This window comes from Physeter macrocephalus, unplaced genomic scaffold, assembly GCF_002837175.3.
Source record: "Physeter macrocephalus isolate SW-GA unplaced genomic scaffold, ASM283717v5 random_46, whole genome shotgun sequence".
NCBI classification, from domain to species: Eukaryota; Metazoa; Chordata; class Mammalia; order Artiodactyla; family Physeteridae; genus Physeter; species Physeter macrocephalus.
Genome location: NW_021145332.1, coordinates 93,015 through 106,308, shown reverse-complemented (window position 1 = coordinate 106,308; position 13,294 = coordinate 93,015). Strand labels below are relative to the sequence as shown.

At 57.6% G+C, this 13,294-nt stretch overlaps 1 protein-coding gene across 1 annotated transcript; it reads right to left on the bottom strand.

Annotated features, from left to right (window-relative positions):
* Window positions 1-816: 816 nt before the first annotated feature.
* Window positions 817-13,063, bottom strand: TFR2 (transferrin receptor 2). The gene is made up of 18 exons (XM_007110614.1): window positions 13,031-13,063; window positions 12,536-12,788; window positions 12,249-12,435; window positions 9,245-9,385; window positions 9,052-9,163; window positions 8,827-8,949; window positions 8,318-8,434; window positions 8,044-8,183; window positions 7,513-7,676; window positions 6,706-6,825; window positions 6,190-6,272; window positions 6,047-6,110; window positions 5,891-5,958; window positions 5,732-5,808; window positions 5,554-5,638; window positions 5,238-5,465; window positions 4,745-4,885; window positions 817-1,575 (listed from the first exon to the last, which is right to left on the bottom strand). The coding sequence occupies exons 1-18, from the start codon at window positions 13,061-13,063 to the stop codon at window positions 1,294-1,296; spliced, it is 2,418 nt and encodes an 805-aa protein (XP_007110676.1). The 3' UTR covers window positions 817-1,293.
* Window positions 13,064-13,294: the final 231 nt, after the last annotated feature.

The following is a 13,294-nucleotide window of genomic DNA, read 5'->3' as shown; positions in this document are numbered from 1 at the left end:
TGATTTCACCTCTGAACTTATGTTTTGTAAGTGCAGCCCAATGAGACAGTGGAGCATGTGCTGGGGGTCCTGCCTCCCCTGGATGGGTTCTCACCTGTTGGCTCCCTGCCCCCACCCAACCACAGCTGCCACCCTCCTTCCCCAGTAGGGACCTGGGCACAGGCACACGGAGGGTCCACGTCTGGGTCTGGGTCAGTGTTGGGCACATGTGCTATCTGTAGCAAGTCATGGGGCAGAACCCCGCGAGCCTATGGGGATCTGCCCCAGAGTATTTCCTTGTCTCAGGGATCTGGATATTAAATAGCAACTTAAAAACCACCATGACAGGTTGAGAGACTGTGGAAGAAAGAAAAAAGCTTTGTTCTTGCTTTTTAAAAAAAAATTATTATTATTTTTTTGGCTGCACCTTATAACATGCGGGATCTTAGTTCCATGACCACGGATTGAACCCACGCCCCCTGCACTGGGAGCACAAAGTCTTAAGCACTGGACCACCAGGGAAATCTTGCTTTTTGAACACGAGGCCCCACATTTTCATTTCGTACCAGGCCTTGCAAATTATGTAGCCGTCCCTGGTCCCAGGAGGGTACAGAGCCAGCCCCCCACCCGTGGTGGGCTTTGGAGAAGGGCCCTCTTTTTTTCCTCAGGCAGTTTCCTTAGTCCCTTAGGTAACAGGAACAGCTCTTTTCCCCATGGAGACAGCATTCCCACTTGCATCCTCTCTGGCGCCCTCTGCCCAACCCTTCCCTAGCTCTCAAGGGAGGGATGACTGGGTGAGGTGAGGGTGAGGAAGATGCATAAAAGTGCCTGTAAACAACAGATGCCACAGGTGGTTTATTGAGGTTCAAACCCCAGCCCCTCCCACTGCAGGACACGGCTTGGCCATAAAGTTATGGTCCCAGCGGATCTTTCCCACCAAGAAGGCTGGCCAGGTCCCAGGGCCTAGGAAACCTTCCAGAGTGGTCTCTAGCTGTAGAGGGGGGGACCCTGCTCCTGAAGAGGAAGGGGCTGTGATTGAGAGAGCAGATGCTGCTCCCTGATTAGCTGACAGTATGACCATCCCATTATGGAAGGCACTGCTCACCTACTCCTACATTGCAGGGCCTGTGGTGTGTGGGTGTCCACGTTGGCGTCATTGCTGGGGCCCTTGGAGGTACGGTAAGGGCTAAAAATGAGTCAGCAATGGGAGGTGGTGCACAGGCATCTGGGTCACCCAGAAATCACTCGAGGGGACAGCAGGCGGTCTCGGCAGGGGGCAGGGGCATGTGCCCCGCCCTCACCAGCCCACGGGGCTCAGAAGTTGTTATCGATGTTCCAGATGTCCCCGCTCAGCGCGTTGGCCGCCCCCTGCAGCGTCCAGGTGAGCAGGGCCAGCTGGCGCCGGAAGCGGCTCTCCTGGAAGCCCAGGCCCCGCGCCACCTGGGCCTCCTCCCCAAGGGCCCCGGGGCCACTCGAGCGCAGCAGCCGCACGTGGTCCAGCAGGGCACCCAGCGTGTGGTCTCCGCGACCCAGGAAGATGTGGCGGAACGGTGAGTCGGCCGCCGACACGTACTGGGACAGGAAGTAGAACTCCACCTGCGCCGAGAAGTGGATCAGTTTGGAGCCCGAACAGCAGTTCCAGACCAACCTTGGGACCTCACGCGCGCTTAATAAATATTGTTGAGCAGCCTCTTTAAGTCCCACCTCCCTTCGGCTACCCAATCAGGAATGGCCGTTCTGTAACGTCATCAGTAGTCAGGTAGGATGCGTCCTCCCACTGTGTTTTGGGTTGGATCCCTTTCTTTCTACCCCTTGAGCTTCCAAGCCTGCATCTTTCTTCCTCACCCATTCACTTCCCTGCCCAAAGCCTCAAAGAACCGTCTATCGTCCTGCTGTTCCTCACCTCCCCATACCCCAGTCATTCCTGCTCACCTGCGTGAACGCCCACAACCCAGAGTCAAACGACAAGGGGACAGGCCAGCCCTAATGAAGTGCCTGACTCTGGGTCCTCACCCTCCTGACTCAGATGCTGTCGGTCTTTCCTGAGATGGCCGCGCTCCTAGCCCTGTCCTCCCACCTCTCTGCCAGCCTCTCCCGTTCCGTCTGCTCCCACCTGTGGGCGGGCGCAGGCTTCGACCTCTACTCTCTCCTCTTCTCATTACCTACAATCCAATGGTTTTCAACCCTGGCTGCACATTAGAATCACTTGAGGAAGACTTTTAAATTACCATTCCATGGGTGCCACCCCGGCAGAATCAGAATCTCTAGGGGTGGTCTCACACACTCATGTCTTCTTAAGTCCTCCAGCTTTCACTCAGAGAGCTCATCCACACCCCTGGCTTCAACTGGGACCTCACGGGGACAACTGCCAAGTCTACTCCACAAATCATCGCCTGGAATCCTGTCCCCCAGTCTGCTGGACCTCCCCACTGGGGTAGGGGGTACCCAGCCACAGCCTCACACGCATGTGAACACCAACTTCTTCCAAAACCTGACCTTCGCACCCACTTTCCCTCATGAGCACCATGGCGTACCCCAGGTGCCAGGCTCTCAACCTCAAAGGTGAATAAGAGTTGGGTGGACACAGGGTCAGACTTTGGTTTCCAGTTTCTCTTTGGGGTCAGACTGCCTGGCCCTTAATTTCAGCTTCACCACTTACTGTGTGATTTTGAATAAGTCACTTAGCCTCTCTGAGCCTCAGTTACTGTGTACAATAATAGCAAACTCACAGGATTTGGAGGAGTCCTACGGGAGAAAGTGAAGTAAAGCCTTAGCACATGATAGCCCTCAATAAATGGCAGCTGCTATTATTATTCTCCTCCTCTTCCCTCAACACCCAGTCTGTCCATTTTTCCTTCCAAATGTCTCACATCAGTTCAATCCCCTCACCCACCCAGAGCTCAGCTATCACTAACTTGGTTCCCTTTTCAAGCCATTTACACTCTGGCCAAGTATTTCCTAAAATTCCACTTTGCCCACATCACCGGCCTGCTCAAAAACCTTCTAAATTTCCTTGATGCCCAGACCCCCAAAACCCAAACATCCTTTTTTTTTTTTTTTTGCCTTGCTGTGTGGCATGCGGGGATCTTAGTTCCCTGACCAGGGATCGAACCCCTGCCCCCTGCAGTGGAAGCTTGGAGTCTTAACCACTGGACCACCAGGGAAGTCCCAGAACCCAAACTTCTTATACTGGCATTCAAGTCTCCCCATAGTTGATCCCTAACCCACTCCCCTCCACTCCTCCACAGGGCTTCTGTTCTGCCTCTGTTGGTCTACACACTACTCCCAAGGAAAGCCAGGCCTATTGCACTGCCATGCCCTTATTCTTGGTGTCTCCATCCTGAAACATGCTCTTTTTGCACCAACCCAAGTTCTGTCTGTTCCTCAAGACCCACATTATAGTCTAAAGCAGGGGTCAGCAAACATTTTTTGGAAAAAGCCAGATCGTAACTATTTTAGGCTTTGCAGGCCACACTGTTTCTGTTGCAACTACTCAACTTTGCTGCTGTAGCACACACGCAGCCACACACAATAGGAAAATCAACGAGCATGGCTGTGTTAAAATAAAACTTCATTTACGAAAACAGGTGGCAAGCCAAATTTGGCCTGCTGGCTAGTTTACCAACCCCTGGGTTAGAACCACAAAGTTCCCTGGGTCTGGCCCAGCCCTGTTTGAGGTTCTGAAGCCCTGCATCTTTTACTCTCCAGCCCTGAATCTGAATCGTGTCCCTTACACACAGATGCCCTTTATCCCTTGGGGCGCAGAATGCAACTTCAGGGATAGGGTGAGGGGGGTGTCTTTTTTTGTCTCTAGAGTCTGGCACAGCGGGGGTTAAAGCAAGATCTGTGAATGAAAATGAATCGCCCATTCCAGGAGAAAGGAGCCAGGACCAAAGAGCAAGATGGGTGGGCGTGCGAACAGAAAGACAGTATGAGTGATGCCAAGGGAAGCAGGCAGGGACACAACAGGAAAAAGGAGGGGGAGAAAGAACAAGACCTTGCAAGGGCCAGACATGCCATCCCCAAACCGCGCATGTGTACACTGCGGGGTCCCGGTTCACCCCACACTCACTGAGGATGGCCCTGCTTATCATTTTGCCCTATAGACTTTTCCCCTCGCCTACAGCCCCTACCCACCCATTTCCAGAGATCAAAGGGCTGCAAGGTTGAGTTCTTGGGGTAAGGAAATGGAAGGAAGAGGATGGGTTGGAACTGGAGCTGGGGTGCAGGTTGCAAAGTATTCAAAGCTAAGCAGGAGGGAATAATAATCTTGTATAACTTCCACATGACACCTCCTCCAGGCAGCCTTTCTGGGTTTCATCCATCTCACCAGAAGTAAGAGAGCTCTCTAGGCTCTGAACTGTTTACACCATTTGCACCTCCCAAGCCATAATCCTGTGCCTCTCGGACCATGGATCACCGTGGACATGCTTATTCTCTCCAGAAGGGAGAGAAGCCTGTGGGGAACCGGAGGGGGCGCGGTTGTCCCAGTTCTGCCATTCGGTGGCCGGGCGACTGTGGCTAAGGAGCCGACCCTCCCTGTCTCATCACTTTGCGGACCCGCCTCTGTGGTCGCTCCAGCTTGGCGGGTCTGTGAGCAAAGCACTGTGAGTCCAGGACTGGGAACGCCCAGAGGACACGGACGAATGAAAGTGGAACGAAGGTAAGACAGCGCACTAGCGCAGGGCCGAGAGGAGGGGCCCCACGCCGCCGGAAGAGGGCGGGGCGGCGCGGTCGGTGGCGGCCGGGCTGGGCGGGGCCTCACCCGCATAATGCGCACGTTGTACATGCGCGTTAGTCTCTCGTCGTTCTCCTCCGAGCTGTAGATCTCCTTCCGCAGCTTCTCGGCCGCCCGGATGTAGTCCCCCCGCGCCGAGTACACCCACTGGAGGGTCAGCCCGCGGGCCTGAGGGCGAAGGCGCGGGCTGGGGCCGGCGGCAGGGGCCATGACCCTGGCCTAGGGTGGGGGTCCAGGTGCTGGGGGACGGAGCTGGGACCCCGGGCCTGGCAGGAGTGGGGAGGTATAGGGGGACAGAATGCTGGGGGCAGAATGAAGGGAGAGAGAAGACCTGTGCGGTTGGGCGGGTACCAGCTGGGTCCTAGGGGCTTAGTGACTGGGGCAGGAGTAAAGGGGCCAGGTTGCCAGAGGGGCCCTGGACCAAGGGGAGAGGGGCCAGATCCCCTGGCCCGGGCAGCACTTTAATGGGATATAGCACCCCCCACCGCCAGAAGCCGGGAGCAGGGCTGGCGTCTTGGACCTTGAGGTCCCCAGAGAACTCATTGAGGCTGCCGATGTGCCTGAGGACCACATCCCCATAGCGGCCGAAGTCGAGGGGCAGCAGGTGATCGTGGCTGAGCCGGATGAGGAGCTGCCCGGCGAGCTGGGCCACAGCCTGGGCCACGGCAGGCAGGCGGCCCCGCAGTACCCTGTGCAGGTTCTCATAGGTGTCGTCCTTCGTGTGCAGGAACGGGTACACCGGGCCATCCTGCCGGGACGGGGCAGAAGCTGGCGCGCGGGCACGGTGCGAACAGGCCCAAGGGCTGCCGCTCTGGGGCAGGGCCCGGAAGTCTCACCTCCATGAAGGAGAACTCAACGGCAGGGACCCCCGCAAAGGCCGTGAAGGAATAGGCACTGCTGTCCATGGGCAGCGGCCGGATCCTGGGGATGGGCAGGTTGGAGCGCCGTGTGGGTTCAGGGTCCGCCCGCATATCACCCCCCAGCCCTCTTCCCTCCCCGCCCTGCCCAACTTACACCTCAGCTTCCCAGCTGTGATTGTTGAACACCACCTGCTCGAAGAGGGTCTGCCCACTGCGGTTAGGAGAGTCCACCTGGGGGCAGGGTGGGGGGCACCAGTCAGGCTCTGGCGGCCACCAGCTTCCCTTCATCCCCCACTCCTGGCCAGGCTCTTGCCTGCTTCAGGATGTTCTCGATGAGGCTGATCAGAAGCGGGCTGGTCTTGGCGTGGAACTTGTCATCCCCTGCGGAGAGGGATGCCGGGCTCAAGGCTTGGCCCGGAGGGCAGGGGGCACCAGAGGGGGCCCAGGTGGTGGCACTGCCCCCGCTCACCCAGCACCGCGTTGTCCAGGCTCACATAGACTACGGCTTTGAGGTGCAGCACGCTGAGGTAGCCCTGTGGGTGAGGGGCGTGGAATATGAAATCCTCCTGCGTCTCCCCACTGTCTGACCACCTGCCCAGGACCCCAGGTTACCTCCAGCCACTCCATGGAGCCCACACTCCCAAAGTCACCACCATCCCAGCTGATGAAGAGAAGACTTCTGCGGGGCCGGAAGCCTGGGGGCAGTGGGGGTGGGGGGGGGAAGGAGGGAGGATGGGCTTGGCTGGGGGGCCAGGCAAAGAGCCACCTCTTTGTCTTCCTCTGTCCTGGTCCCCTGGGGTCTCTCCTTCCCTCCCATCAAGCCACCATCCGCCCATCTCACTTGGGTCTGCCCTGACTCAGCTGTATCAGTGATGGGGATTGCTTACATAGGGAATCTCCTGCTTAATCTTCACTCAGACATGGACTATTAGTACTTTCACGTTTAAAGGAGGAAATGGAGGTGAAGTGACTTGCCCAGGGCCACACAGCCAGGACACGGAGGAGCCAGGTTTGGAGCCCAGGTCTCAGTGGCCACCCTCCAGCCTGTGCTCGTAACTGGCTCTCTGCCCTGTCCTAGCTCAGACCACAGCCCCAGCTGCCCGGCCCAGGCCCAGGCCCTGACCTTACCATTGCTCACCATGGAGGAAAAGGTCCGCGCCAGCTCCAGCAGTATGGCGGTCCCCACGGCGGACTTGGCTGCCCCTGGGCCCCATGCATCCCTCTGGGCCCCAATGACAACATAGTGATCTGGGGGAGGGGATGTTGGGGCCCACCTCTTACATGGGCAGAACCCAGAGGCTTTCTCCCTCGACCCTGGGAGGGTCCATTTCTCCGGAGCCCTCACATTTCTGCAGCCCCAGCCCTGCAATCCCTGCTGCCCCTAAAGAGAGTTCCTCTCCTCCCCTTGTCCCTTCCTGGGTGGGCTGCTCCTTCATCACATTGCCTGGGGTCATTCTGGGCTCCATTACCTCCCTGATTGGTGTGCCCCTCTGTTCACCAAGACCTGACAGGTTTGAAATCTCTCTCTAACCCTTCCCACTCACTCCCCCACCACCAGCATCCTCATCTGAGCCTCATCACAGGCCTCCCTGTGCCTCTTCCTTCAGTGCTTCTAGGTACCACACTCTTTGGCTCAAGAACCCACTTTGATTCCCCACTGTTATCCACAACAAGTTATGCTTGAAAGGCTCATCTATCTAGTCTGACCTCCCTTTCATGCTGTAACATCACCCAACTCATGCTTGCTCACCTCCGGTGCTAGGGAACTCACTACTGTGTAGAACTGCCCATTCTGTCTCGGGACAGCTTCAACCGTGAGGTCTCCTCACTGCCACCCCCCTCAGTCCCAGCCCATCCCCAGCTTGCCAGCCTCCCTCCCTGCTAACCCAGCTCCCCCGCTGCAGGGCGTGGGTGATGCTGGGTAAGCACGCACACCTGGCTCTGAGCGGCCCTCGATGCAGCCAAAGATGTTGCTGATGGGGGTGGAGGCCCTGTGGTTGTTGACCCCTAGGTGCAGGCCTGGCCCAGGGCCCAGGCGATAAGGAGAGACTGGGAGGTGCCCCTGCCATTCCTGGGGGGCCACAGGGCCTTCAAGCTTCCTGAGGAGGGGTAGAGCAGAAAGGGTTAGAAGTGGCAGAGAGTCCCAGGCTATAGAAGAGCCCAAAGCCCCCGCTTCACTCTTTCTCTCCCTCCCACCCTCTGGCTCCAGCTCTCTGCATCTGTACACTGCCTGAGGGGCCAGTGCAGCCAGGGCTGCCTTGGACAGTTGTGCAGGTTGTGTCCTGCTCAAGAGTGCCCAGCAGAGGTGGGTGTGATATCCAGCTGGAGCTCCACTCACCAAATGGCAAGAGGCTGTGCCCACCCAGAAGAGCCACCTTGTTCTAGCTCACCCAAAGGCACCTTATGGGCTAGCTGCAGCCTACCTCTCCCTGCCTCCTCCCCTCCTGGTCCCCACATGGCCCCCACCTCAGTAGGAGGGAGGCAGTGTCCGCACTGATGGGCTGGGCTGGGATGCTGGGGAGGCCGGAGGACTGGACCGGAGGGAACTGGGTTTGATTGAAGGAAGGGAAGCCAGGTGTGTACGGGTCTCCCGTTCCCAGGTGCACCTGTGGGGAGAGGGTTGGGTTGCCCACGCTGAAACTGTGAGCCGGGCTCCCCAGAATAGGGCGCCAGCCTCATCCTAGGCAGGCTGTGCAGCCCTGGGACCGCAGGAAGGCACCGCTGGCTCCCCGAGACTCACATGTCCATACACAGCCCGGTGGCCAGACAGGCTGGGCTTGTGTGGGCCCTGGGAGAAGTCTGCCGGGTCTGGGTACATGAGCACTCCTTGGGCCCCAAAGTCCTGGGCACTGGCCACCTGGGGAAGGGAGGTGGCTAAGGACCCCTTCTCCCAGAGACAACGGATTTATGAAGGCTGAAGGAGCAAGTAAAAGGGGAACGGCACAGCCTCCGATCTGCAGCTGTGGATCCAACAGAGAGGCTGTGGGCACCCCCTGGACCTCGCCTTCTGCCCTCCCGCAGTGCCTCGGCAGCCCCCAAACCTCACTGTACCCCACATTCCCTCCCGTGTCTGTTCCCCACCCCAACTTCCTGATTTTGTTCCCTGCCAACGGTTTCTTACGACCCATTTGGTTCTCCCTTTTCTCTGTGACCACCTCCTAGACGCTTCCTATTTGCCGCCATCCGATCTCCGGACTCCCCAGCCGCACCCTCCCCGCTCCGCCCCAACCCGCATCCAGGGACCCTCACCTTCTGGGCAAAGTTGATCACCCCCAAGCGCACCAGCAGGAGGCGCCCCTTCGGCTCCACGCCCCGGGCCCGCAGGTCCTGCAGGTCCTCCGGCCGCCCGTAGTGGGCGTACACCAGCTCTCCCTGGGGAGGGGAGCACGGGGAGGACAGTGAGGCGCGCCCCTGCTCCACCGCCAGGGGGCGCGCGCGCTGCCCCATCCTGGGGAGCGGGCAGGGGGCGCTCACCGTGGCGTTGCCCGTGGCGCTGTAGGGGCAGTAAACGTCCGGGTCCTCCAGTGGCAGCTGCTCCCCACGCTTCCCGGCGGCATCCACCCAGTGCAGGGCGTTGGGGTGAACCCTGAGGAGCGGGGGTGGTGAGCGTCCCCCCCCACAGGCTGCCCACCCCTCCTCGCCCCCCACCCCCACCCCCTGCACTCACGGGTCCGGGAACTGCAGCCCCACGTAGTGCGTGTCCATCCACACGTGGTCCAGCTTCTGGCGCAAGAGCACCGCGCGGAGGTCCTGAGCCAGGGCTGCCATCCCGGCCGAGCCGGCTACCCTTTCCCGAAGGCTGGTTTGCCTGCGCAGGGAGAGGGCGGATTGGGGCGCGGGAGAAGAGGGGGCCAGGGATTTCTGGGGACCTGGAGGAGAGGGCGGGAGCGGGGGAAGGATGCCAGAGGTGGGGGGTGGCCCCAGCTCCGGGCAGTGAGGGGCTCTTAAGGCTGTCCTGCCATCACTACCAGGGTTGCGCTGGAGGGTCTCCAGGGCCTCCTTCTGCTTAAACCTCAGCTTCTGATAGCCAGGGGTCCTGTCCACCACCCCTTAGGTTCTTCACAGGTCAGGCCAAACTCACCAGTCTACCTACTGTCCCCTCCACACACACACATACTGGCCTGTGCTTTGCCCCGGGCATGAAAACACTTTTCTTCCAAAGGGCTATCTGGGCAGAGGTGAGGGGCCCTGCATCTCTCTCATCCTCCAGCTGGGCCTAATGGAGACACCTTACACCAAGGTTGCCGGTGGAATCTGGGGTCACTTGTCTGGTTGGAGACCTCACCCTGTCTTCTTCCATAGTCACCACCTAACTAGCCAGCCTGCTGTCACTGGAACTCTCCCCGATCTTCCATCTCACCTGTGCCAGCATGGCCCCCTGCATGGCCTCTCTCTCAACCAGCTCCACCTGTGCTCTTTCCATGGCAAACAAACTTCCCTTCTCAGCATTATCACCAAATACCCCTTCTACCTTTTGCCTTGGCAGAAACCTGGCTGTCCCTTGGGAGGCCAGGTCTCCTTCGGGACATGTGAAAAAGGCAGCTCCGGCTCTCATACCACCCAGGCCCAGAGAGGAGGTGTGCTTCTGGCTCCACTGTTCACATTTCTGACCATGAAACTCTCTTCCGTCAAAGTCCGTGCCATCCAGCAGTCCCACCCTCTGTCCTTCCTCGCTGCTGTTATCTTTTAGCCAATTGGTCACTTATCCACTTTCAGTGAAGACTTTGGCATCTGGCCAGCCACCTCCCTGGCCACATCCTGGATCTTGTCCCCAGAACTCCATCTCTGGGATACTGATCCAATTTACTGAACACCTACTAAGCGCTAGGCATGGCGGTAGGTGCTGGAGACTCCAAGATAAATAGGACACAGTTTATCATATAAATCTTAAAGTTCCAGAATCTCACTCCCTGACCGGAGCTTTTCAGGTTGGAACTCACTCCCTTAGGCTCACTATACCTGTTTTTCAACCCCATGGAGCACTCCACACTGTCCAATTTCTCCATGTTTATCAGCTCCTCCCTGGTTTCCCTTCCTTCCCCATCCAACCTAGAGTCATACATCACCTCATTGCCCGCTCCCTCTCACTGCTCCCATCTTGCCTCCCTGCCCTTTGATGGCATCCACAGTGCCACCCCCACCCCCCCTAGATCTGTCAAACCATCCACTTGCTCAGGCTGTACCCAGACTACTAAGTGTTGCTCAACGGAAAACAACAACAACAACAAAAAAAAACACCATGCATGTAGGGACTTCCCTGGTGGCACAGTGGTTGGGAATCCACCTGCCAGTGCAGGGGACACGGGTTCAAGCCCTAGTCCAGGAGGATTCCACATGCCGCAGAGCAACTGAGCCCATGCACCACAGCTACTGAGCCCACACCCCACAACCACTGAAGCCCCTGTGCCTAGAGCCCGTGCTCCACAACAAGAGAAGCCACTGCAGTGAGAAGCCCGTGCACCACAACGAAGAGTAGCCCCTGCTCGCTGCAACTAGAGAAAGCCCGCGCGCAGCAACGAAGACCCAACGCAGCCAAAAATAAATAAATAAATTAATTAATTTAAAAACCAAACCAAAACAAAAAAACATGCAAGTTGTTAATGCCACAGATTCAAGCAAAGTGGATCCTGCAGTGTATCAACAAATAATAATACACTTCGATCAAGTTTATGTTGATCCCATGAAGACAAGGAAATCTATTAATACAAATGACTACATAAACGTTAAAGAAGAAAAATCATGTGATCATCTCAATACATTCTGGAAAAGTATTTGAAAAAAAAATTGATTCTTGTTCCTCCTTTCCTGATCATTAAAAAAAAAGAAAAAGTCTCAGTAAGTTAGGAATAGAAGGAAACTTCCTTAATTTGCTTTTAAAAACCTAACTGGGGGAATTCCCCGGCAGTCACTGCTGAGGGCCCGGGTTCAAAAAAAAAAAAAAAAAGCGACAATGACAAAGCATTAGAAAAATATTCCTATGAAAGTTCAGAACTAGGCAAGGATATTTACTATCTCATTACCTAAATTCATGTCCTCTCCAATGCAATATGAAAAAGACATAAAAGATATATGCGTTGGAAAAGAAGCTACGCGTCTCTCACTAAATATAGATTATATAATTTTCTACTTAGGAAACCCAGGAAAATCCACTGAAAAAATGATTCCTGACCTCATCTCTGGACCTACCCGGGCAGCTCCGTCCCAGTAGGAAAAGGTGACCTCAGCAGGACAAAAGAAACGCTAGCCTGCTCACGCTGGGCTGGCAGACCCCACAGATTGGGGGAGGGTCTTTGCCCACAAATGCATTTGCTTCTTTTTCTGATTCCCTAAGTCCCCCCCTTCTCAGAGCCCCCCAGAGCTCCCCACTGACACAGGTCAAAATCCAAGCTCCTCAGTGTGGCATTCAAGACTTTTCTGGGTCTGTCCCACTTCATATGTGGATGCTGCACCCCTCTGTGCTCATCCAGTCAGCTCCCTCAGCTTCCAAATGTGTCATCTGCTGCCCTCCCTCCCCTCAGCTCCAAACGCCTTCTATCCTTCCCAGGACCACGGAACAGGGAGGCCAGGGCAGCAGGTGGAAGGACTCAGGGTCCCGGCTGAAGAGGAAGGGAGGCTGAGTCTGAGCAGATGATGGTTTTTGAGGGCCTGGAATGGGACCGGCTGATCCTCACCTGATGGTATCTTCCAGACGCCCCTCCCCCAGGTGCCGCAGAAACATGGCCTGGAGGTCGCTCCAGTACAGCGTGCCCTGGTGGGAGTCCGGGCCCAGCTCGTGGTTCATGTCCTCGCTGACCACCATCACGTCATCCCCACATGGCTGGCAGGACCCCCGGAAGACCACGTAGCCCAGGAGGAAGGCTGGTGGGTGGCAAGATGGAGATTCTCCTCGTGCCCCTCTCTGGACCCCAGATATCCCCCCCAGCCGAGACCCTCCACTGGGGGTGGGGATGACTCTCACCCCCAGTGAAGATCAGGAGGGCTGTCAGGACCAGGTAGGGGGTGGCTCTTCGTCCGGCTGCTGCCCAGAGTCTGGGGTTTTGCCGAGCTGGTCGAGAGCCCAGGGGCTCGGGGCCCCTCAGCTCCATGGGGAAGAAGTGGGCCGGTGGCTCGGTCCCCTCCTCCCTGTCTTCCTCTTCCTCCTCCAGGGGCCCCTGCTGGGTGCCCTCCACGCGCTTGTAGATGGTCTGAGAGGGTCCTGAGGACAACCTTTGCTGTAGGGGGCGCGGTGGACATGAAATCAGGGAAAGAGGCCTGGAGGATGGGGAGGAATCTGGCAGTAACAGGGTCAGTGACTTCGGGCTGCCAGAAGCACAAGGCAGGGGAGAGGGTCCCAAGAGGCAGGCTGGAGGGGAGAGTAGGAGGTGGGAAGGGGAGGGGCCAGCCTTGGGGTTTGGGAGGGGACTGAGGACCTGGAGAGAAGGCCTAAGGGTCTCCCAACCCCACTCTATCTTACCGCTCTCTGGAGTAGACCCCAAAGCCGCTCCATGCTCGTGCCCCCTCCTGAGCCCTGCAGTCTGGCCCCCACCCCCAGTGATAAACCGTTTGTGGGAGCCCCAAGAGGCCCCTTATCAGCCCTGGCAGGCAGCCTGAGCCCAGGCCCTTCTCTGCCTCCCCCGTCCCAGGGTGGGGGCACAGTCCAGCCTTCAGTTCAGCCTTCCAGACACGGCCCCCAGCCCAGGCTAGAGGATGAGGGGCTGTGCCCTCCCCTGGCAACACC